Source organism: Oryzias melastigma, linkage group LG15 (assembly GCF_002922805.2).
Source record: "Oryzias melastigma strain HK-1 linkage group LG15, ASM292280v2, whole genome shotgun sequence".
Lineage (NCBI taxonomy): Eukaryota > Metazoa > Chordata > Actinopteri > Beloniformes > Adrianichthyidae > Oryzias > Oryzias melastigma.
In genome coordinates this window covers 18,487,465-18,511,121 of record NC_050526.1, presented here as the reverse complement: position 1 = coordinate 18,511,121, position 23,657 = coordinate 18,487,465, and the positions used below count along the sequence as shown (strand labels likewise).

Below are 23,657 nucleotides of genomic sequence, written 5' to 3'. Positions count from 1 at the left end.
AGAGATTAGCTTTTATTTTAGCAACATGCTAACGTTTTTGGCAAATTTGTTGTTTACTGGGGTTTTAGGCAAATTTAGAATTTAGCTTCTATTTTAGAAACAGGCTAACTTTTTTACTAATTTAGTTTAATGATGAATTTTAGGCGAGGAGTTCAGCTAGTAATTAAGCAACGAGCTAGCTTTTTCGCTAATTTGGCTTTTACTAAAGGTAAAAACGTTTAAAAAAAAAAAGATAATAATAATCACATTTTGAGAAATGCTAGTTTCTATTCATATTTTTGCTTTTGTCTGCTCCAAAAAATAGACATAATTCACAATCATTATATAAAAAAAGAAAAAGAAAAAGACGGTCATGAATGCAAATCCAAATTTATTAACGGCTAAAGTAAGACGATGCGGCTTCTTCTAGGTTTTGATCGGAACAAAACAAGCCCAAATGGCTCTTTTACTGTAAAAGGTTGCTCACCCCTGCTCTAGGGTCACAACACAATACTCTTGGTTTACAACACTTTAAGGACACAACACTCTGGGGTTACAACACCTTAAGGTCACAACACAACACTTTGGGGTCCCAAAGCTTTAGGGTTACAACACAACGCATAGTTTTGTTTGGTGACCCTTCAGGGCCACCGTAGATAACATAAAAAATATAGAATTTGACTAAATGACGTTTCATTCCTGATATTTTGTGTGTGTAGTGAACGTCTCGCACGGGAAAGGGAGATCCTGGAGGAGCGAGCTGAAAAAAGGATGCAGATTTGCAAGAACCTCATCAACAAGATCTACACGTCTGGCTCCAGTCAAGATGCACAAGACATGGTAGCTCCAATCTGTAGTTCTGGCATCTTTCACAGGACTTGAGTTTACTCAGTTTGTAAATTTGTCTTGTCTTTCCTCTCGGCAGGACACGTCTGCTGAGCTGGCAGATTCTGCAGAGGAACCTCGTTTCCGTCAAAGCTCAGGCCAAGCTGGTCCTCAGACGTTCAGAACGGACGCTGGAACGAAGCTGGAGACGGACGACCCGCAGAAAACCCAGAAGCAGCAGGATGACGACCCTGATGGTAACGTATCAGTGATACGGCAGACGTGTGATATCTGGAAGCTCGAGTTAATGGGCTTGTTAAATGTTTGTCTGAGTCGTAAATCACAAATCCTGGTAAAGTCAACCCGCTGACGGCTGGTGGTTGTGTTCTGTGGATCCACCACACTTCCAGGAATCACCTGTTTTGTGTTTGAGCTTCACAGAAACTGATTTTAAATGAAAAAATTCTCACAGACCGATATATGCTGCTGTACTCTGAAATGTATTTAGTTAAAATGAACCAAAGACGGATTAGTTTCTCACAATGCAGGAAAGAGTTGTTTTATTTCAGTAAAACATTTTTTCTTACCATTTCACTACTGCAGCTTTAAGAGACATCTAATCTTTTATATTTTTGAATCTAGATTTACATTTATTACATTCAAAATAATATAATTTAAATAAGAAATAAAATAAATAAAAATCTCTCTTAAACTAAACAAAAAAATAAAGAGTATTGTTCTTAATAACCAAGAAGAATATTACAGATTTTTTTATAGTTAAATTAGATAAAATAAATAAAGAAAACATTATTTTTTATACAATACATTTTGTTTTAAACCAGGTAAAATGCAGAAAAGGGGTTTTTATTTTTTTTTATTTTTTCCCCACTTTTGTTTAGTTAACAGATCAGGGAGTAAAAACAAAGTGCATTCTGGGTAGATTTTTTATTTTATTTTGTTGATTAAAATAAAGTCTAGAAAAAAATTAGAACTCATCTTTTTAGAATAGTGTTTACATGTCAACATGCTTGTATTTGATTTTTATCAAAAAGTTACCTTTGATTTATTTTTTATTGTACTTATGGTTTGTGTTTTTATGTATTTTTTACTGAGATTGCTATTTTAACGACTATTTTTTTTTAAATCTTACTATTTATTTTACTAAATAAATCACTGACATTTATTTTTAGCAAGAGAGGACTTATATGCAGTAGAGCCGGCGATGTGTAAAAAAAAAAATTATATATCATGACAATAATTATTTGATATCACAATATCGATATTTATCTTGATTTACTAAAGTATTTTTTTCTGGTCATTCTCTGAAAAAAAATCCCCAAAATGTAATTATTTACTTTTCTCTGACTTTATTTTTTCAAGTAACATGTAACTGAATAGTTACAAATTTTTAAGTGCACAACAGTTTCAAGTTTCTTAATAAAACAAATTTTTGCAAAACTGTTTCGCAATAAAAATAGAAAAAGCACGATAGATTATTAAGTAAAAGTATTAAGAAAATTTAGCCTTTTCTTTATTTATATATATATATATATATATATATAAAAACAAGATTCAACTGTTTAAGAACACTTTAAACTTAATTTGTTAAGCACGACAATTACACCAATATAAGGAATATTGAAGGAAAAAATCATTTAATTCCTGAATCCTTTTGTCTTTTTCTGTTTAAATCAGCGGTTGAGGAGAAGAGACGACTTGTTCTGCAGCTTCAGGAGAAATCAGCAGAAGCTGCTCGACTGACAGAACAACTTGAAGAGCTGCAGAAACTGCTGGATCAGGCCTCCACCACCCGCTCTGAAGAGAGAAGCCCCCAGAGGAAACATCAGCTGGAGGTTAGAGCTCTGTTTCATTCCATCAGACCAGAATTGAGTGAACCATTTCTCCTGCTTTAAATTAGTGCTGCCACTAATGATTATTTTAATAATCGACTAATCACAGATTATTTTTCAAATTAGCCGACTAATCGGGTCATGAGAAAACTGGATGTAAAGCACACATCTTAACCATCATTATCTTCAAACTAGCTAAAAACTAGATATATGGCATTACCTGTGATGATGCTTTTGTGAATGTTGTAGGCTGAATTTGACTGCTGAAGATGCTGAAATTGATTGGTAAAAACACTGAAGTTGATAGCTAGCTAAAATATTAGATAAACGGCAAATTAGCCTAAAAAACTGAAAAAAAAGTATGTTAGCCAAAACAGCTAGCATGTAAATACTAGCCTAACTCCAAAACAGACTAAAAAATAAAAAAAACCTAAATTAATCAGAACAGCTAGCATGTAGCTGAAATATTAGCTAAGGTCCAAATTAGCCAAAATGACTAAAAAATCCTAAATTAGCCAAAATAGCTACCATGTAGCTGAAAAAAGTAGTAAAACTCCAAAATGGACAAAAAAAAAAATAAGCCTAAATCAGCCAAAACTGCTAGCATTCAATTCAATTTTGTTTATATAGCCCAAAATCGCAAATTTGCCTCATTGGGCTTCAAAATATGAACAATAGTTAAAAACTAAGATGAGGCTTAAAAAATAACTACCGGTAATCTTCAAAATACCCCCAAAAAAACTGACAAAAAGCCTAAAAAACATAAAAGAAACCTAAATTAATCAAAACAGCTAGCATTTAGCTGAAAAATTAGCTAAACTCCAACATAGTCAAAAAACTCTGACTCTATATAATATAAAGTAACGACTAATCAACTATAAAATCAGTCGTCGACTATTTTAATGGTTGATTAGTCGTCCATTAGTCGACTAATCGTGGCAGGTCTACTTTAGATGAGCCATTAATCCACACCTCACTCTCACAGGAGGCCTTGGCTGCCCTGGAGAAGGTCAAAACAGAAAAAGAAGAGGCCTTGGCTGCTTTGGAGTACCAGACTTTAGGAAAAGAAGAGGCCTTGGCTTTCTTAGAGGAGGAGAGGAAAGCGAGGGAGGAGGCCGTCGCCTCCCTCAAGGAGCTCAGGAGACTCACGAAGGAGACGCAGGAGATGCTCGAACGAGAGAAGAGCGGCAGAGAAAAAGCAGCAGCCGCTCTAGAAGCCGAGAAGAGAACAAACGAGGAGTTTGTTTCAGAGCTTTCGAAAGAGAAGCAAAGCAGAGAGGAGGCTCACGCCGCTCTCTGCGAGGAGAGGAGGCGGACGCAGGAGGTCCAGTCAGCTCTGGAGTCTGAGAGGAAGAGAAACGGCGAGCTGGCTGAAGCAGGAGGACGGATGCAGGAGGAGATCGACGCTTTGAAGCGAGAACTTGGCCAGCTCGCCGAGAAGCTGGAGGCTGCAGAGCAACAGGTGGGTCACACATTGAAGTTCAGATTTTCTTAAAAACATAATCTCTTTTTAAATTTATTTACTTATTTTTAAATATTTTTTATTTTCATTAATTTTCACGATTTTTTAAACCATGTTTTTGTTTTTTCTAAAAATTATTTTTAGTTTATAAAATGTATGTATTTAATTTTATTATATTTTTATTTTATTTTAATTACATTTTTAATGCTTTTTTATTATTTTTTTTAATATTTGTAGTTTTTACAATGTATGTATTTAATTTTTTTTTTATATTTTTGTTTTATTTATTTTAATTTAATTACCTTCTTTATGCTTTTTATGATTTTTTTTAGTTTTTTTATATTTTTAGTTTTTAAAATGTATGTATTTAATTTTATTTTTTTACATTTTTCTTTTATTTTAATTACATTTTTTATGCTTTTTTATGATTTTTTAGTTTTTTTAAATATATTTTTTAGTTGTTAAAATGTATTTATTTATGTATTTATTTTAAATTGAATTTTTTATTTTAAAATTTCATTTATTTTTTAATTTAAAAAACAAAAACGGAAAAACATCTTCCTAAAAGAGACTATTGATTAACTTATAGGTGGACAACAAGTCTGAGGTAGCAGAGCAAGCCCTCGCCCAGCTGGGATCTGTTCAAACCCAACTGGAGACTGAGTCCAATGAGGTCCAGGAGAAAACCTGCCAGCTCAAAACCTTGACCCAAAAGCTCCAGACGCTAAATGAGGAACTCCTGGAGAGTCACATTTCATCTGAAGGTGACAGAGATAAAGTAAAGGAGGAACTGTTGGAGCTGAAGACCAAACTGGCTGAGCAGGAAGACCAGACGGAGAAGGCCCAAAGCCGTGTGCAGGAGCTGGAGCGCGAGCTAACACAGGTTAGCCAGCAGCTAGCCCAGAACCAGCTGCTTTCTGAGCAGATTTCAGAGAAGCTGAGTCAGACTGAGGCGTCCTCCAAAGAGGAGCGAGAGGGAATGCTGCACAAACTGACAGGTGAGCTCCGAGCTCAGTTTGAACGGGAATCTAAAGAGGAAGTGGATCAGCTCAGAGCTGAACTTCAGGAGCAAATCAGACAACTGAACGAGCAACTCCAACAACGAGACGTGCAGCACGAGGACTGGACACAGAAACTCAGCCAAGAAAACGAGACCGCCAGCAAAGAGTTGAAGGATCTGAAAGAGAAGCTCAGCCAGAAGGAAGAAGCTCTGGAGCTGCTGGAGGCTGAACTCAAATCCAAGCTGAACTCTAACGTGAAGACTGAAGAGGATCTGAGGAGACTCAACTCTGACCTCCAGAGCGAGGTCACAGCCCTGAAAGCTACGCTTTCCAACGTGGAGGCTAAAGAGTCCTCTCTCGAGGAGATGAAGGAGCTGAAGAAAGCATCCGAGGACAGAGAGGCCGAGCTTCAGAAGAAAGTCCTGGAAGCCGAGGCGCAGGTCGCGACCTTGCAGAAGAGTCTGCAGGCGGCGCAGGAAAAGCGGGAGGAGGACGAGTGTCAGGCGGTCCGGGAGGCCAGGCGCAAGGAGGCGGAGCGGCGCAAGGAGCTGCTGGCTGTCGCACACGAGGCCATCGCTCAGAAGGATGCGGAGCTGGAGAAGAAAGCCGAGGAGATCAGCAGGTAAATATCCAGACTCTGGAAGCATCTCTTAGAGCCCAGGTAGACACACCTGTCCCAGGTTAGGGCGGAGGTCGACAACCTTTAACAGTAGAAGAGCCATTTGGGTTTGTTTTCTACTGATTAAAACCTAGAAGGAGCCGCACAGTCTTACTTTAGAATTTAGGAAATTTGGATTTTTCATTCATGACCTTCATTTTTTATAGTAATAAGTATGAATTCTGTCTATTTGTTGGCACTACAAATGCAAAAATATTAAAAGAACCTATCATCTCCCAAATGTTTTTTTAATTACGTTTAACAGAAGCTCAAATAACTTATTTTCAAAATAAAAGACGCTCTGTGCCAAACAGGATCATCTCAGTGCAGCTCTGGACAACTAGTAACTAATGTTGTTCAGCTTAAGATAATCTGTGCTTTTCACTCATAAAAAATCAAACTTTTTACCAAAGTTTTGCTTTACATTTAAAATCTGTTCATTCTGGAGGTAGATTTGATCAAACAAGATGTCTTCTGGTCAACAGGATGTAAAAACCTACAAAGTTTATCATCTCTGAGAGGGGTGTCTAACTCAATCACACAAGGGGCCAAAATCCAAAACACACCTGAGGTCACGACTGAACAGGATAAACATTTATTGAACAGTAAAAGTACATTTTAAAAACTTTAAAACTGTAACTTTTTAACATAATTATGAACTAGATATATAGGATTACCTGCAATAATGCTAATATGAATGGTAAAAGCTGAATTTGGCTGCTGAAGATGCCAAAGTTAATAGGCTGCCAAAATATTAGCTGAATGCCAAATTAGCTTAAAAAACAAACAAAAAGTCTTAGATAAGCCAAAACAACTAGCATATAGCTAAAATATTAGATAGACTTCAAAATAGCCAAAATAAATTGGAAAAAAAGCCCAAATTAGCCAAACCAACTAGCCTATAGCTGAAATATTAGCTAAACTCCAAAAAAGCCTAAAAAAATCTTATTAAATGCCATAATAATCCAAAGAACTAGCAGAATGCCAATTTTAAAACTATAAAACCGTAACTTTTTAACATAATTATGAATAATGAAAAGGCAGGAATATTATTCCAGAATAAATCAACTTAAACCTTAAATAACTTTTAATATTTTACTTCACATAGAAATATATTTTGTCAAAATTATACAAATTAGAAATAAGTCCAAGATAACATCGGGCCATTAATAACAATATAATAAAATGATCTGGAGGGCCGGATAGAATTACCTGGAGGGCCAGATCCGGCCCCCGGGCCTTGACTTTGACACGTGATCTATGTACACCTCAGCCATTAATATATAAATTTAGCTAGACAAAATTAAATAAATGCTAATTAAGTAATCTTTACTTTAAAAAAGTGCCATTTTGTTTTTCTTTAGTTCATTTATTTTTTGTTCTTTTTCCCTCTTTGTCCTCAGCAGTCTTACACTGCTGGGTTTTTGTTATTTTAGTTTGGGGTTGGCAGTCTTAGTTTGCAGGCTTTGTTTATTTGTTTTCTTTAGGTAGTTTTGGTTAGACAGCCATTATCAGGAGCTGCTGACTCTGACGGCCCACATGGCTGGATCAGCAGTCTCTCTGACGTATTATAACCACCTTGGAGAGATGAAAGACCCACATGTGGTTCTGGAGCTGCAGGTAGCAGACCTCTGGTTTAGGGAATGGAAGGAGGTGCTCTTTGGGTTTCGGTCATTCTCCTTATGACTCCAGTTAAAAGTACTGTAACGATCCTTTGTAGTTTTTGCTTTTAATTATTTGATTTCTTTGTCTGACTCGCAGACTGAAGGAAACCGCCAAACAGGACGCAGAGAAGATGAAGAGTCTCAGTCTTGATCTTCAGAGGAGAGAAGACGACTCTTCAGACCTCCAGGAAAAACTGACCGACTACAAGAAGCAGATGCAGCAGGTCCAGAAGGAGGTGAAGCACCATCAGACTTACCAAATATAAAAGCTGGATTTTTATTCTTGTCTAACTTCAGCAAATCGTGTAAGAGAAAAAGAGCCCATCCTTCAGCAATTTTTAATGTCAACTGGTCATAAAAACTCAACAAACTCACTTAACTTTTGTTCAAACAATGTTGAGATTTTAGGACCAGTTGACATTAAAAATTGCTGGTCATAACAACTCAAATGGTAAACACAAAAAGCAAAAAGTCTCAGTGACATGGTGGTAATTTATGTCTAATTCTGCATGAAAGCACAAACCTTGTATATTTCTTTTTTTTTAACTTATGGAATATTTGAATACTAAAGTGAATGTTAGTTTAGTGCAGCGATCCATCACTTTGAGGTACTTCCTGTTTCCTTTGCTCACCACTTCAGTGTAAACTAGCGATGTAACGGATCACAAAACTCACGGTTCGGATCATTTTTCGGATCAGTAAAAGATAAAAAAAAACCAAGAAGAATCACTTCCTTTAAAAAGCTTTAAAACATATATTTCAGAAAACATATATAAAGTACTTCAGAGCATAAATATATACTCGCACATCTTTGAACTTAAACAAAAATGTAAAAACATGTAGTTTCTGGTAACATTTGCTGAATGATGAATATGTTACCCCACCCCCCAATGTCCAAATTAAATCTTTAATGAAAAAGTTAAAATTAAACTTTCACTGTTTTTTGGTATTACTTGTAGTATTAAAACTGACTGGGAACATTCAAACATTTCAAATGATTATTATCCGTAGTACATGTGAGGCGCTGCCAGGCCCGCTTTTCCTGCAGATTTTTGATCCTTTTGGCTTGCCATACAGCTTCTCTCTGACGTACTTGTTCTATTCTTTTAAAAGATCTTTGGACGCCACAGAATCATTTTTTTTTGCTTCCAATTTTTAAAAACGTTTAGATTTCTGCAATGAGGGAGGAGGAGAAGCTGTTGAGGCAGAAGCTGTCTGACATGGAGAAAACCAAGAAGCAGCTTCAGAGTGACCTCAGTACCAGAGACAGAACCATCCAGCAGCTCAGACTGGTAAAGTTTGGTACTTTAGTGTCGTGTGTGTCGGTTCAAACCCAGCTCCTGTTGAGTGTCATCCTCTCTCCCTCTTCCACGTCTTCAGGACCAATCCAACACAAAATGTGATGAAACACACCAGCTCTACAGTAAAGCCTGTAAAGGTAAAACATTTGTTTTTGTGTCAAACTGTTAAACTCTACATTCAGAGTCCAGTTCATGTCCTGATGCAGTCGGAGGTCCTGCAGCTGCAGGGTGTTATAAATAAAGTTTTATTGGATAATCAAAGAAAGCAGGTTTTAAAACCTCAGTTGGTTACCAGGTTTTGAGCCTTGAAATATTGTTTTAAATCATTAAAAATAATGTTTGATACATTAAATGAACAGAATTTAACGTATTGCTTTAAACAGTTGTAGCACTGACCTTGTTCTGCAGCTGAACTTGATTAAGTGGTTAATGGAAAAAGAAAAAGCCTCTCTGAGGGACAAACTTGTGACGGAGTCTTTTATTGTGGTGTCATAATGACTCTTATAAACCTGTAGTTTAGCTTGTTTACAGCAGTTTGTTTGTTTTGTTTACTTGCAGACCTGGAGGCGAAGGAGCGCGTGTTGGAGGAAATGCGATCGGCTCTAGTGGAGCAGGACGACACGCAGGAGAAGATGGAAAAAGCCCTGGAGGAGAAGCTTCTCCACATCCAGGAGCTCTGCAGCGGTGAGAGACCACCTGGAGGAGAACAGCAGGAAAGAAAAAGTCAGAAAATGACACCTGCCAAGAGAAGTTTTAACTCTAAAGAGTTTAACAGTTTCAAGTCCCACTCCAGCTATATATTATTCTATCGTAAAAGCGTTCCCAGTGGTTCTTTAATTATGATTCCGTAGTTTTTAACCAAAATTAAAAAAAGTTGTAATTTTTTAAGATGTATTTTCTGCAGAACTGCAGGAGTTAATTAGAAATCCACCTCTAGGTTGTGGTAAACCGTGCTTATTTCCCAGCATTCCTTTCTTTACACTCTCGCTAGCTACTACCACAAGCTAACTTTAACGTAGCCCCCAAAAAATAAAAAAGGTGAGCAATATTGGAGCTATCCAGCCATACAGATTCCAGTTTAGATGAGGAAAACTAAGGAAAATGTCAATCTGTTTGTGTGCGAGTGGATGGATCGGAATCAGCAGAGCAGGGAGACTTTGGCCCCGCCCATCGGAGCCGCTACGTCACAAACCTGAGCCTTTTCAAACCACGGATTTTCATCTGCTCCTAATCCGACACGATTTAAGATGTTTTAATCTTAAATAATTTTATATGTGTCGTCCAACCCCAAAAACATGATTCTTTCATTGGAGTGGGTCGGGTCACTTGGTACCGAGAAAGAAAAACATCCACTAACTTAGATTATTTCTGTTTAGTTTATTTTCTGATCCTAAAGGAAGTTTTATTTTGAAAAACTGACGGATTCTGTTCAAAATATCTGTCTTGGTCATGTGACTTAAAGCGTCTAGCTGTATGGCTAAGCTAGTAGCCTAAAGCTAACAAAAACAGACAATAAAACGTGTTTGGGAAGTTTCTTCGGGGTGAAAAGATCCATTGAGGAATCTTAATCAGATCCTTCAACTTCAAACAACAGTAAAGCTGCTGAAAACAGACAAAACCATGCATGAGTCTTCCTCCACATACAGAATTATTGAGACTGTTGTTCTCATGTAAGGGAAGCGGCTCTGGCTAATACGTGGTGACAGACTCTCCTCTGTTTCACACTCACAGATGATAAAGTTGGAGATACAGTGAATTTATTTTCTATTTAGAAAATACCAGTTTTATGACGGTGTCATTTTATTTTGCTTTATTTATCCATACCACCTTAAAAGTCGGACGTACCTGAAGCTAGCGTCTGGTTGTTAGCCTCGTTTTGACGTTAACAGAAAAATCTTCATTACAAAGTTCAAATAATTTATGGAGAATGAAGATTCAATCAGATTTGTGGAAATTTGTATAAGACACATTTAAGAATTTTCTATAGCAATTAGATTCAGAAACTTTAGCACAGAAAATGTAAAAAAGAAAAAAAAACACAATGAATTATGATTTCTCTAATGACAAAATACAATCAATCTTTTTGGCCTCAAAGAAGATTTGAGCCTGGATTGATGTTAAAATGATGATCTTTAGGGGGAAAAAATTATATATTGTTTCCTTTATGGATTTTTTTCAAATCAGAAATGACTTTGACTGTTGCAAACTATTACAAAATGTCTCGTAATAGCTTTTATTTTGAAAATAATGTTGTCTAGTTTCAACCGGTCCTGAAAAAGGTTGGTTATAAACTTAAAAAAAATGTTATATAGTGTTATAAACTGTATTCTTTGGGTTTTCATTTACTTTTTGTAAAGAAAGGAGATAAATTCCTAATTTGATTACGACACTAACATGACTTCTGCTGGAACTGTCCGTCCTTCAGAGGTGGAGCGGTTGAAGAGCGTTCTGCTGCAGCAGAGAAGTGACGGTAACCCACAGGGAGAAACCAACCATCCATCAGACCAGCTCAAACAGGCAAAGGAGGAAACCGCTCAAGTTCAAGAAAGCTTGAAGGTTTGTCCTGACTTTACAAAGTTAATCACGTTTCAAACGTAACATCTTCGATTGTGTTGGTTTCAGATTTTCCACATGAAGTCAGATTTTTTTTTTCTTAAATGCACTGATTTTGTGTGCAGATGTTGACGGATAAACACCAGACTGAACGCAAAAAGTGGCTGGAGGAAAAACTGTCTCTGATTGGTCAAGCCAAAGAAGCGGAGGACAAGAGGAATCAGGAAATGAGGAAGTTTGCAGAAGACAGAGAGCGCTACAGTCGGCAGCAAGGCCAGCTGGTAAGAGGCGGAGCTTAAAAATATGGAATTTTAAAGCACAGAGTCGGACGTATATTTGTTAGTTTCTGTATTTTTTAGGGCTGTGAATGTGGATGCGTTCACTCGTCAACATAATTATAGGACATACTGCGTTAATATTCAGGAGTCCTGCTGTGCAGCTGTGAGATCAGCGTATTTAAACTCCATCTAAAACAACTTTAACGTTTTGTGATTGAGATTTTATTAAATTAAAGATATAATGTCATATATTTGTAAATGGCATTTAGCAATTCCCAAAGTAGCAATTCTTTTATTTTAATAAATAAGGCGGAGAACGAACCTCAATCTGATGTTCGGGGGGTGGGGGAGCTGTCTGTTAGAAATCCAAAGAGGGAACCGGATGTTATTTTATTTTGAAATCTGGACCGACGTGAATTTTCCCCATTTACATGCATCAATATCGTCTAAAAATTGCAGAAACTCTGCGGTTCTTCGTGAAAGTCCCGCCCACCAACGCCGCAGAAGGCGAGCAGTTCAGAATGGACGGACACGCCCCCCACCAGTGTAGATTCCAGCCGAGCTGACCTGAAATCCAGCTGGATCAAAATTCTAAGAAATTAATAGTTTTATTTTTCACAAAAACGATAAAGAAACTTTATGAGAAAAAAAAGAAAAAGCGGAAAAAAACAGAATTCCAGAAAAAATGTCAAATACTGTAGACAGCAGTGAGAAATCCTTATTTTTTGGGGCTGCCTGGTGTGACTTTAGCCTGGGTTTTTTTTTTGTATTTTACTTCAAAAACATGTTAATTAGTTTGTTGAAAATGTTTATTCTTGTTGTTTTTATAAAATTACACCCAAAACTTTCATTCTATGTTGTAAAAACAGTTTGTTAAACATTTTTGGGGTTTCCACAGCAAAATGAATCCCATTTATCCAGACAGAATTTTCTGTTTTCACATGATTTTCTGTCTTGTGTGTGAATACAACATGGAAAAATGACAAAATAAAGGTAGTGTTACATAGGTGATTTGTTCTGATTAAAATTATACCAAATAAGCAAACTGGTTGTCTTTCAAATAAAAAAAAAAATGAGTTTTAGGTTCCAAACTATTAAAAATAAGTGTTCTAAATGTAAATGTTGTGTTTAATTTCATAATGTTAATATTTGCACATAATAAATGTCAAATACTGTAACAAAAAAAATCTATATCGATTAACTTTTTCCAGATTTGCAATTAATTAGTTAATTTATTTTATTCCCAATAGTTTTATAGTTCGTGCTGTCACTTGTTTTCTGTTAAACCGGATACCTCCCAGGAGCTAAAAGCAACTTACCCATAATGCTTTGCCTGCTCATGTCCAGGAGTCGCAGCTTGAGGAGAAGGAGAAGACGATGGAGAACTGGAGGAAGGACAGGGACACTCTGGTCGCAGCTCTGGAGGTCCAGCTGAAGAAACTTCTTTGCAGCCAAGCAGAAAAAGACAAAATCATTGAGCAGCTACGCCTGCAAAACACGCAGCCGCCAGCAGAGGTCAGTGTAGCACACAAGATAAGTCGGACAGAAACATGGAAAGGACCACACAAACACTCAAATATTAATCATTTATCATGAGAGAAAGAAAATCTACACAATAAACATGTATATGTTAAGAAATGTGTGATCAGAGTTGAGTTTTTAAACTTTATCTGAACACATTTTCTATTAACAAACACCTTCAAACTGTATTTTATTCTTCACGAACAACGAATCTTTCATTCTGATTAGTTCTGAGGCTTTTCAGGCTTAAATATTTTTTTTCAGTCAGCTGGAATCTCACCTGGTGTTCACATGTGCCCACACATCTGAGGCGAAGGATCCGAGTGATCCTGTCTGAATTCAAATAAACATGCATCCCACGCCGCACAGTCATCTGTCAGCTGAGCAGCCGGCACAACATCAGCAGCTCTCTGAGCAATCACAAAAAGCATTCTTATTTGACTGACATGAGCCAAAGTCATTATTTAGACATTAGCATATTCCATCCTTTGCTTCTTGAGCCTTTTCCCTCATGTTTCTGTGCAAATACTTCAATGGGCTCCGTTCTATGGCTGAAGTACGATGAAGTGGGTCCCCTGTGGGATCAATAAGTATCCGGGAGATTGAATGGAGGATTATGATAAGTGGAGAAGCAGAGCTCAGTGTCAGCCCTCTTCTGCTGCTGAATAAAGAGCAAGAAAGGTTTTACTCTCAGCTCGAGTGCATTTGATTTGCAGAATCAAATAAAATTGGCCTCTTAGCTTCTTTTGAAGCTGTAAGAAGGTGCGAGTCTCTCACGCTGCTTCTGAACTTCAGCGTAGTTATTGTTGAATAAAGGCTGAAACTATCTAATATACTCGCTTTGTTTATTTGGTGCTGTATTTATGTGAGTTAAGATCAGTGGGAAAAATACCTTTTCTTTTTATACGATAAGAAATACTAATTCTGTAATTTTAGGTGTTTAAAAAAACCTCATAAAAGTGTTTTTCTCTTGACGTTACCGACAATGTAAGTCTACATTATGACAGATTTATGTCACATATGCAGCTTTTGCTCCTGAGTGCAGAACGTCTATTTCAGTGGACGTCAAATATTCTGTTACAGATTGTTTTGAGTTTTCAATACTTCTGGTGTCCTTGCTGATGGGATAATGTGAGAAATTTTATCTAGATTTCTCTAAATATGAACGGATTTACAAAAACATTTTGCTGGTACATTTAAAATCTGCATAAACAAAACCAGATGTGAGATTCAGAGCAGCTTTGCGTATTCAAATGAACATTCCTGAACGGCGCTGACTATTTTTCAGACATATGAATTCCTGTCCTGAATCTCATTAGGAATTCTTGCGTTTCATAGACTGTATAAGAGACCAGGTGACCCTAATGATGGTTTTTATTTATTCATTTAATTTATTCATTTATTTCATGCAATTAAGTGGAACTCAAACTTTTCTTACATTTTTTCCTGTAAAGTCCCACTCTAATAATCTTTTGATTTATTTTAATGTGTTCCCACTTTTTTTTTTTTTAAATATAATCAAGTTTTTAACCCAAATCAAAAACTTGTTCTCAACAATTTGAATTAAAACAATACTCTGAAATGCAAATTTAATCCTAAATTTCTTTACAAATGTCCTTTGTTATCAGAATGAATGAATCACAATGTTTAAACCCCAATTTTTGTAGAAGACTAGCAGATTAGCATGATAATTCTTCATTTTTAATAATTATTTTATCAACATAACAAGACCAGTTAAGTCATTAAATCAAATTATTCTCTGATTTTATTTACTGAAAACTTTATTCAAGAAACTTCACAGAAACATCATGCAATTTGCATGGAAAAGCCACCAGTGTTGTGAAAAACGTTAATAATTTAGATGGTATGTAAAATAAAACACTTTGAGTAAAATCTCCAGGCTGCAGGACAAATTATGTAAAGAAAACTCAACGCATCACTGATCTTTATTTTTCTTTTCATTTATTATTAAATTCTCAATTTGTTATAGGCTTCCGGTCGCACTGAGTGGAGTTTAAATGAGCATTTTGATGATGTCCAACCAGTTTTTTATGTAATTTATTTGGATGATTATTTATTTCAGCCCAAGATCGTATTAAAAATATAAATATTCTGAGTCTTTTATTAGTTTAGATTCCTCTCCACCTCCTCACTTAGTCAGTTAGATACTTATATATAAGAAATGTTTTATTATTTTAATATTTAAATATGCAGATTAATTTTCTGAGTGATCAAAGCAGCTTTAACATCCATTCATCTTTTCATGTCAGAGTTGAAGCTGTTGGAGATAAGAAGTCTGCCCACAAAACGGATTATTTTAATCATTTTTTTTTTTAACAAATATTTATATTTCCTTAAGAAAGATTATCCGTTTTCCGTGTATTTTGACATGTTGTTTTTCAGGTTCAGAGAGCTGAAAGCAGCTCCAGCGTGGCAGATCTGCAAGCGTCTGTGTCGGAGAAAGAGGCGGAGATCCTGCAGCTGAGGAGAGAGCTGGAGGAGAGCCGAGCCGCACAGGTCTGTGGAGAACAGCATCAGGCGGAGAACTTTGTGTGGTCTGAAGCCGTGAACCCAGGTCACAGAGCGGGGAAACGTCAGACAGTGTTTTCACGGACCACAGTCAGCGTCCTTTTATTCATTTTATTTAAGGTTTTACTTTCCTCAAACCTTTGACCGTCACATTTATTGTTTTTCTCTGTAGAACATCTGCAGCTGGTTTTAAATGTGCTTGTAAAAAGGTTTTTATATAGATTTTCTCTTAATAACTCTTACCTACTGAAGTGGAAGCAAAAAAAAAGAAAAATTGACGCCAACTGTAACCTCATCTGACTTAGATGAATCAAAAAAAGTCACTAAAACTGGTAATTTCTAGATATAATTCTAGTTATAAACTTGGATCAACTGTTTGAAAAACTTTATTAGCAGCATCCTCGTAACATTAGACAGATATTATGCATTATTAATATTATGGTGTGTGGGAACACCTTTTTTTTTGTCTGTTAAATGCAATTTTTTTTCCTGTAAAGTTAAAGGCTCTTTTACTGTTTTCCATTTATTTTTATTTTTTTTCTGCAAAAGGAAACTTTCCAGATGAGTTTAGCTTTTGTTAGCTTTGCTAGCTTGAGGATTTCAACTTAGAGCAGAGGTGTCAAACTTAATTGCACACACTCAATGGATAAGCATTTATTGAACACTCTAAAACTACATTTTAAAACAGTAAATGTTTAACACAATTATGCACTAGATATATAGCATTACTTGTGATAATGCTAGTGTGAATGGCCACTGAAGATGCTGAAATTGATAGCTGAAAACACTGAAGCTGATATCTGAAAACAATAAATGCCAAATTACCCTAAAAAGCAAAAAATTAAAAACTTACGTTAGCCAAACAGTTGGCATGTAGCTGAAAAAAAAATAGCTAGAGTTCAAAATAACCTAAAAACCTGAAAAAGCTTAAATAAACCTAAACAGCTAGCATGTGAATATTAGCCTAACTCCAAAGTAGCCTGAAAAATTAAAAATAAAAGCCTAAATTATCCAAAACAGCTAGCATGTAGCTGAAATATTAGCTAAACTCCAAAATACCCTAAAAATCTTAGTAAATGCTAAAACAGTCCAAAAAGCTAGCAGAATGCCAAAACTTTAAAACCTTAACTTTTTAATATAATCATGAACATTAAAAAGGCAGGAATATTATTCCAGAATAAATAAACTTAAACCTTAAATAACTTTCAATATTTTACTCTCCATAAAAATAAATTTTATCAAAATTCTTCAAGTTAGAAATAAGCGCAAGATAACATCAGATCATTAATAACAATAAAATAAAATGATCTGCAGGGCCGGATAGAATTACCAGGAGGTTTTGTTTTTTTGGATAATTTGGTATTTAGCTAATATTTAGCTGGCTATCATCTTTTTATATGTTTCTTAACAAACAAATCTACATTGATCAGACAAAGTAACATAAGGATCTGGAGACGCTATTTTTGATCTGGATTTTGAGTCTCTAAAACCTGAGCCGACTACCATCCACACACCTGAAAGAAGTGACTCAAACAAAATAACAAGAGCTTTAGTTTACACCGGTAATGACATTTAAAAGTTTTAAATGCTACAATGCATGGTGCATTCTCATCTTCTCTGCTGATGTACATAGACGGCGTTAAATCCAGTTTCTGAAAACAATTTTTTCTGTTCTTTGTCAGGAGACAGTGTTGGTTTGACACAGTTCATGTGTTGTGTAGATTCATCCTAATAGTTGTTTTTGAAGAGTCTCGGAGAGCAGCGATTATAGATAAAATAACAGAGCACTGCCCACCGTTAGTAAATTGCAGCTGTCGAACTGTGATGACTTACTCTCTCCTCGGTTATCATGGACGACCGTGGATTTATTGATGTGGAAAGAGAGGCCAAGTTGAGAAGAAAACGCCGTTTTAACCAAGCGGTACAGAAAATGTGACAGAAACATTTCTCTAGTAGGACTGCCACGATTAGTCGGCGACGATGGAGTCAGAGTGAAGTCAAGTTGAAAGTTATGTCATTCTGCGAGCTTTTTGGACTGTTTTGACACTTTTTTGGAGTTTAGCTAATATTTCAGCTACATGCTAGCTATTTTGGCTAGCTTAGGATTTTTTTTGTTTGTTTTTTAGGCTAATTTGGCATTTAACTAATATTTTAGCTAGCTATCAGCTTCAGCGTTTTCAGCCATTAGCATCAACAATTTTCAGCTATCGTCACTAGCATCTTCAGCGCCGCATTCACACTAGCATTATTGCAAGTGATGCTATATATCTGGTTATTAGTTGATTAAAATTAGGACTGCCACGATTAGTCGACTAATCGACTACCAAAATAGTCGACGACTAATTTAATAGTCGATTAGTCGTTACTTTATATTACATGTAGTCAGAGTTTAGTAAAGTTGAAAGTTATAATGGCGTTCTGCTAGCTTTATGGACTATTTTGGCATTTATTTAGGTTTTTTTATTTTAGACTATTTTGGAGTTTAGATAATATTTCAGCTACCTGCTAGCTATTTTGGCTAACTTAGGTTTTTTTTTCAGTATTTTAGGCTCATTTGACATTTAACTAATATTTTAGCTGGCTATCAGCTTCAGCGTTTTTAGCTATCAATTTCACTATTTTCTGCTATCACCACTATCATCTTCAGCGGCTAAATTCAGCTTCCAGCATTCACACTAGCATTATCACAGGTAATCCTATATATCTACTTTTTAGTTAGTTTAAAGCTATTGATGGTTAAGATGTGAACCTTACATCCAGTTCGCTCACGACCCGATTAATCGACTAATCAGAAAAAATAATCTGTGATTAGTCGACTATTAAAATAATCGTTTGTTGCAGCTCTACTAACTCTGTAGTGACAAATTACTTCAACATTAAGTGTAACTAAATAATAATGTAACCAACTATAATCTAAATGTGTATTTTGACTTAAATCTGTTTTAATAATTAATCAATTCCTTGTATAAATTTCCTCACATCACTTCTTTTTCTTCCAAATTTCCCTCTAACAGTCCAGCAGCAGCGAAGGCTCTGCTACACTAACGAGGGAACCAAAGTGTGAAAACCCAAAGATGTCTGGAAGTGAAGACGTCAGAGCTTCAGGCAGCAGTCAGGTTCGTATGTGAGACTAAGTTAACGGTGAAATAATCAGGCTGTGCTATCTCTGTCTAACAAGCTTTATTGGTTGATCAGGATTGGACAGAGAAACCTCAAACAAAAGGATTTCTATCTCACTTTCTTTTGCTGGTTAAAGTCACTTTTTAAACTTGTGTTTTTAAACATGTTCTTGTGACATTTTAGTGATGATGGAGGACATATATTATGCTAAAAATTACATTTCCGAGTATTTCTTCATTTGAATTGTTGTGAATCAGACAAAAAAAATCAGATTTCTAAAGAACTACTGCCGCTCTATAAAAATATGTTCTTGAAATTGACAGGTTTTTAAACGTTTTTATTTTTTTGTTTTGTTCTTTTCAGTTAGAATGTACAATACATACACTATACTTAAATAACAGGAGTAGAATGAAGTCTTATTAATCTACAGCTCATTCTTATTGTTTCATAAACAAATAGATTACTAAATTGGTGAGTATAATCAAAACCAACACAAATGAAAATCTGTTATATTAACATCATGTTGCATACAAATCAATCATTTTGTTTTTACATTTAAATTTAAAACAAACAACTTAAACACAGGTCATTATCAATTTTTTGACCCCAACAAAGGAAAAACACATTTAATTAACTGTAGTTTTTATTTTAGTTTATTTAAAGTCCTAATTTCTTCTACTGTTTCCTTCATTTATAACAAAAATATTGATGTAATCCACATGGCAACATCACAGTTTTGGCCTTAAACATTACCAGCAGTGTCTGCAAAGTACTTAAATCTTTAAACTTGAGTATTCTTCACTTCAGAAATACACTAGTTTAGAGGAGTCATATGCATCATCCATAATGATTTTTTTTCGCAAAATTATTAAAGGTTGTAGTTTTGATTCATAATAATGACCAAACAATATGAAAAATACGGTAAAATCAACGACAAATACAAATTGTGGTTTTTAAATGTAACTAAAGATGATTGGAGTGGAACTATTAAGTATTTTAATGTAGGATTTCTCCATCAGTTCTTCATTCATCTTCTGATAAAGCACAACAACTCTCATTATTTGCTCCAATAACTTCTGTTTTATACTTTTTTCCATGCTCTTTTCAGCAAGTTTAAAGAGCCACTGCAATCAAAATCTTCTTTTTGTGTTTGTGTTATTAGCATGTTCTTGTAGTGTTTTTTTCATAGTAAAGGACGTATATAAAATAATTTAAACTTAGTATTTCTTAATACAAATTGCATTGAATCGGCAGCAGATGAAAACCGGATGCTTGAAAATGCTCAGACTGATGAACTCATGAATCCTGGCCCGCTCATGTTTAGATGTGAGACATGATGAGCGGTCAACACTCGTGTTGCAGCAAAGTGCAATTTTTGCTCAAAACTTTACAATTGGATTAATCCAATGTTGCTCGTCGTTATTTTTGTACCATTAATGTTAGTTTGAGGGTTTAAGCTCGGCAACCTTTAACAGTAAAAGAGACATTTAGGCCCATTTTCTACTGATCCAAACCTAGAATGAGCCGCAGAGTCTTACTTTAGCCTCTAAGATTTGCATTCATGACCTTCAGTTTTTAAATAATATAAATTATAAATATATTTTATTGGCACGAACAAAAGCAAAAATATGAAAAGAAACTAGCATCTCTCAAAATGAGATTTGACAGAAGGTCAAATAACTTAATTTCAGTTATCTGAGCTTGCTAGTAACTAATGTTGTCCAGCATAATAGATGATATATACTTTTAACTCATAAAATATCAAAGTTTTTAACAAAATTTTGCTTTGCATATAAAATCTGTTCATTCTGGAGGCGTTGAGCAAATAATTTTCATGTATTATATGCACCTCAGCCATCAATTTATGAATGTAACTAATATAAATTAAATAAATGCCAATTAAGCAATTTTCACTTGAAAAATTTCTGTTTATTTTTACTTTTCTTTTTTGTTGTCTTAAACTGCTGGGTTTGGTTATATTAGTTTGTGGTTGGACCTTGGTAGTCTTAGTTTGCGGGATTTATTTGTTTGTTTTCCTTAAGTAGTTTTGGCCGGTTCAACAGTTTCTCTGAGACTCATTGCAGCTGTGAATAAAATATGTCTTAAAAAACAACAAAGACTTTTTGATTTTGGCTAAAAACTTCATAATCATGATAAAAATATCACTGGAAACGATTTTCAGATTAAAAACAATATTGTTGAAGTTGGACTTTAAATGGTAAATGATGATCAAAGCACTTTATTTTATTCTTAAAGCTCCTAAAGGCTTTTCGGTAACATTCCCTTTCACACACATTCATAGAAAGAGAACAGCAGAGTTACTATGGAAAAGTCACTTTTCAGACCAAATGTGGGTCTATTGTTTTTGCCACAGACATCTGTGACACAAACGGTCCTTATACTTTCTCTAGGAAACTAAATTTATTTGGTGTTTCATATTTTCTATTTAATAACAACATTTGAACATTCTTGAGTTTCTTTATTATCAAAGTACCAGTTTTTACTTTTGACTTGCTGACCCTCTCAGAATCCCTGAAGAGCAGGTCTTAAGTTACAGACGCTCGTCTGACATTTAGCAGCTTGAATCTTTTTCCGATAGCATCTTGTTGAGCATCGGTCTCACAGGTGTGAACGAGCAGCTGCCGAATCCTTTTATATCTGCCGACAGGCTGGACGCCACCTCTGACCCAGACGCATTTCTGCGACAGATTGACTGTAAGTGACGGACGTGACCCGCTGACCCTCCGTTTCATGTGCGGTCCCACAGGGCTCCGCTGGCTTCCCGTCCGTCCTGGACTCCTCTGAAATCTCCACAGAAAACGGGAGATCCAGCCGCTTCCCGCGGCCGGAGCTGGAGATCTCCTTCAGCCCCCTGCAGCCGAACCGCATGGCCCTGCGGCGGCAGGGGGAGGAGAGCGCCGTCACCGTCAAAATCAGCCGCACGGCGCGCAAGAGGAAGAGTGGAGAAATGGAAAAGGTAAGAGCTGTCGATAACACTGCAACCTCTCACCCTTCAATTCAATTCAATTCAATTCAATTTTATTTATATAGCCCAAAATCACAAAGAGATTTGCCTCATTGGGCTTCAAAATATAAACAATTGTTAAAAACTAAACAGACTACATAAACTGGTTATCCCTGCCCTTAGACCCTCCCTCCCGGTAAGGAAAAACTCTCTGTCGTGTGTCGGAGCAACTTTAGAAATGTTCTTACAGAAGTAAAGAAACACTGTGGTGCCCTTTAAAAAGCTTCCTCTGCATCAGAACATCACGTCCATGCGCCGATAACCGCGGAGGAGGAGCGCGTTTGAGAAAACAGGAGATTTGAAGGGAAGATGCTCATGATTTTGGTGAAAAAAATGAATTTTTCAGGCTTTTCCCTCAGCAGATATCAATTAAAATAGAAAAAAATAACAACTAAGAAGAAATATATATAAAAATAACAAAAAAAGATTTTTAAAATTCCGTTCAATTTAAACGACAGTAATGTCATTGTTATGATGTAAATAATTGAATAAAACAACTTCTTTGACAGTAGATTATAAACAGAAGGATATTATGTTCCTGGTTAAAGTGTTCTGGAAAATAAAATGGTTTTACCAATATGTTCTTAAGAATTAACTCTTAGATATATATTCGTAAATGTAGATAAAGTTTCCAAATATTAAAAGATAAACAATATTTGAAAATAGGCATTTATTTTTATTCCGATTTCTTTTTTGTCATATTTATGCTCCATTTGAAATTTCAATTTTATTTATTTTAAAGGGACAGGACCAAAAAAAAAACATTGTTACACCTTCAAATGTAACCGACGCCATGTCCACAGGCCATCTAGCTAACGGCTAATTTGCAGACCAGGTCCCTGAGAATTAACTACAAAGACACAAACGTCATCTTACAAAATACATATAATCCTGAACAATCACTCCAAAACACTAACAAAAGCAATGGATCTAATGTTTGCTTGGACTTGAGCCATTGTTTTACTTTACAAGTAAATGCAATTCAGATTTTTTGTCTTTCTCTTTTTTTGTCGCGCCTCATATTTACTGTTCGGCCGCGTGTTGGAGAAGCAACCGCCAAAGGTTTTCTGGACTTGATCTGTTGCCACATCACGGAAAACGTGGACGATGTTGAGCGATGTTGCACTCCACCTTCACACCGCATCGTTTTATTTTTACAATTAATTGGGTCAACTAGCAAATCCCACCAACGACATCTGGAAACAAAGAATTTAGGAATTTATTGGTCAGATGTTCTTTGATTCCACTAAAAAACTATCTTGGAAATCAAGCTGGGAACAGACCGCGGGGGTTTTAAGGAACACGCGTGACTTTGAGACGTGCAGGGAAAAGTGAAGCTGCACTGGAGGGTGACGAGGGGACCGGATTGTTTTTCAGGTCACCGTCTCTCTGGAAGTGATTTAATGCCACCGAGGAGCTGCAGTTATGCTAATTTGTTTGCTTGCAAAGGAGGTTAATGCCCTCAGCGCTTTGGGTTCCCGAAAGCATACGACACGTGAACGCTGCTCGGAGCATATGTGTTAACTACACATACCGAAACACACAGGAGTCTGTTCTAGTCTGATGTGTGTTTACACTGAGCAGAAACTGGGGAAAAACTGTCTCATGCAATCAGCCTCCTCTTTTAATGTGATTGCATGTAAACAAAACTTCCAGTTTGAAAATGCTTTTTATTACACAATAGAGCTGCTCAAACGATTATTTTAATAGTCGACTAATCATCGATTATTCTTTCAGATTAGTCGACTAATCAGGTCATGCACAAAGTGGATGTAAAGCAAACATCTTAACCATCATTAGCTTTAAACTAACTAAAAACCAGATATATTCACACAAGAATTATTGCAGATAATTAAAGCTGAATTTTGCAGCTAAGATGTTAGTGTTGATA

The 23,657-nt window shown here is 35.8% G+C and overlaps 1 protein-coding gene across 5 annotated transcripts in view; it reads left to right on the top strand.

Moving 5' to 3' along the window:
* Window positions 1-23,657, top strand: part of LOC112161536 (kinesin-like protein KIF20B) — a 55,445-nt gene that overhangs the window by 13,486 nt on the left and 18,302 nt on the right. For all 5 annotated transcript variants that reach the window (XM_024296734.2, XM_036215462.1, XM_036215464.1 and 2 more), the window contains exons 16-30: window positions 699-819; window positions 905-1,061; window positions 2,500-2,657; window positions 3,640-4,116; window positions 4,706-5,739; window positions 7,537-7,675; window positions 8,609-8,731; window positions 8,820-8,877; window positions 9,299-9,424; window positions 11,166-11,296; window positions 11,419-11,574; window positions 12,919-13,086; window positions 15,496-15,609; window positions 18,636-18,737; window positions 21,509-21,718. In XM_024296734.2, coding sequence (XP_024152502.1) covers window positions 699-819; window positions 905-1,061; window positions 2,500-2,657; window positions 3,640-4,116; window positions 4,706-5,739; window positions 7,537-7,675; window positions 8,609-8,731; window positions 8,820-8,877; window positions 9,299-9,424; window positions 11,166-11,296; window positions 11,419-11,574; window positions 12,919-13,086; window positions 15,496-15,609; window positions 18,636-18,737; window positions 21,509-21,718 — 3,274 coding nt within the window. The remainder of the gene's footprint in view (window positions 1-698; window positions 820-904; window positions 1,062-2,499; window positions 2,658-3,639; window positions 4,117-4,705; window positions 5,740-7,536; window positions 7,676-8,608; window positions 8,732-8,819; window positions 8,878-9,298; window positions 9,425-11,165; window positions 11,297-11,418; window positions 11,575-12,918; window positions 13,087-15,495; window positions 15,610-18,635; window positions 18,738-21,508; window positions 21,719-23,657) is intronic.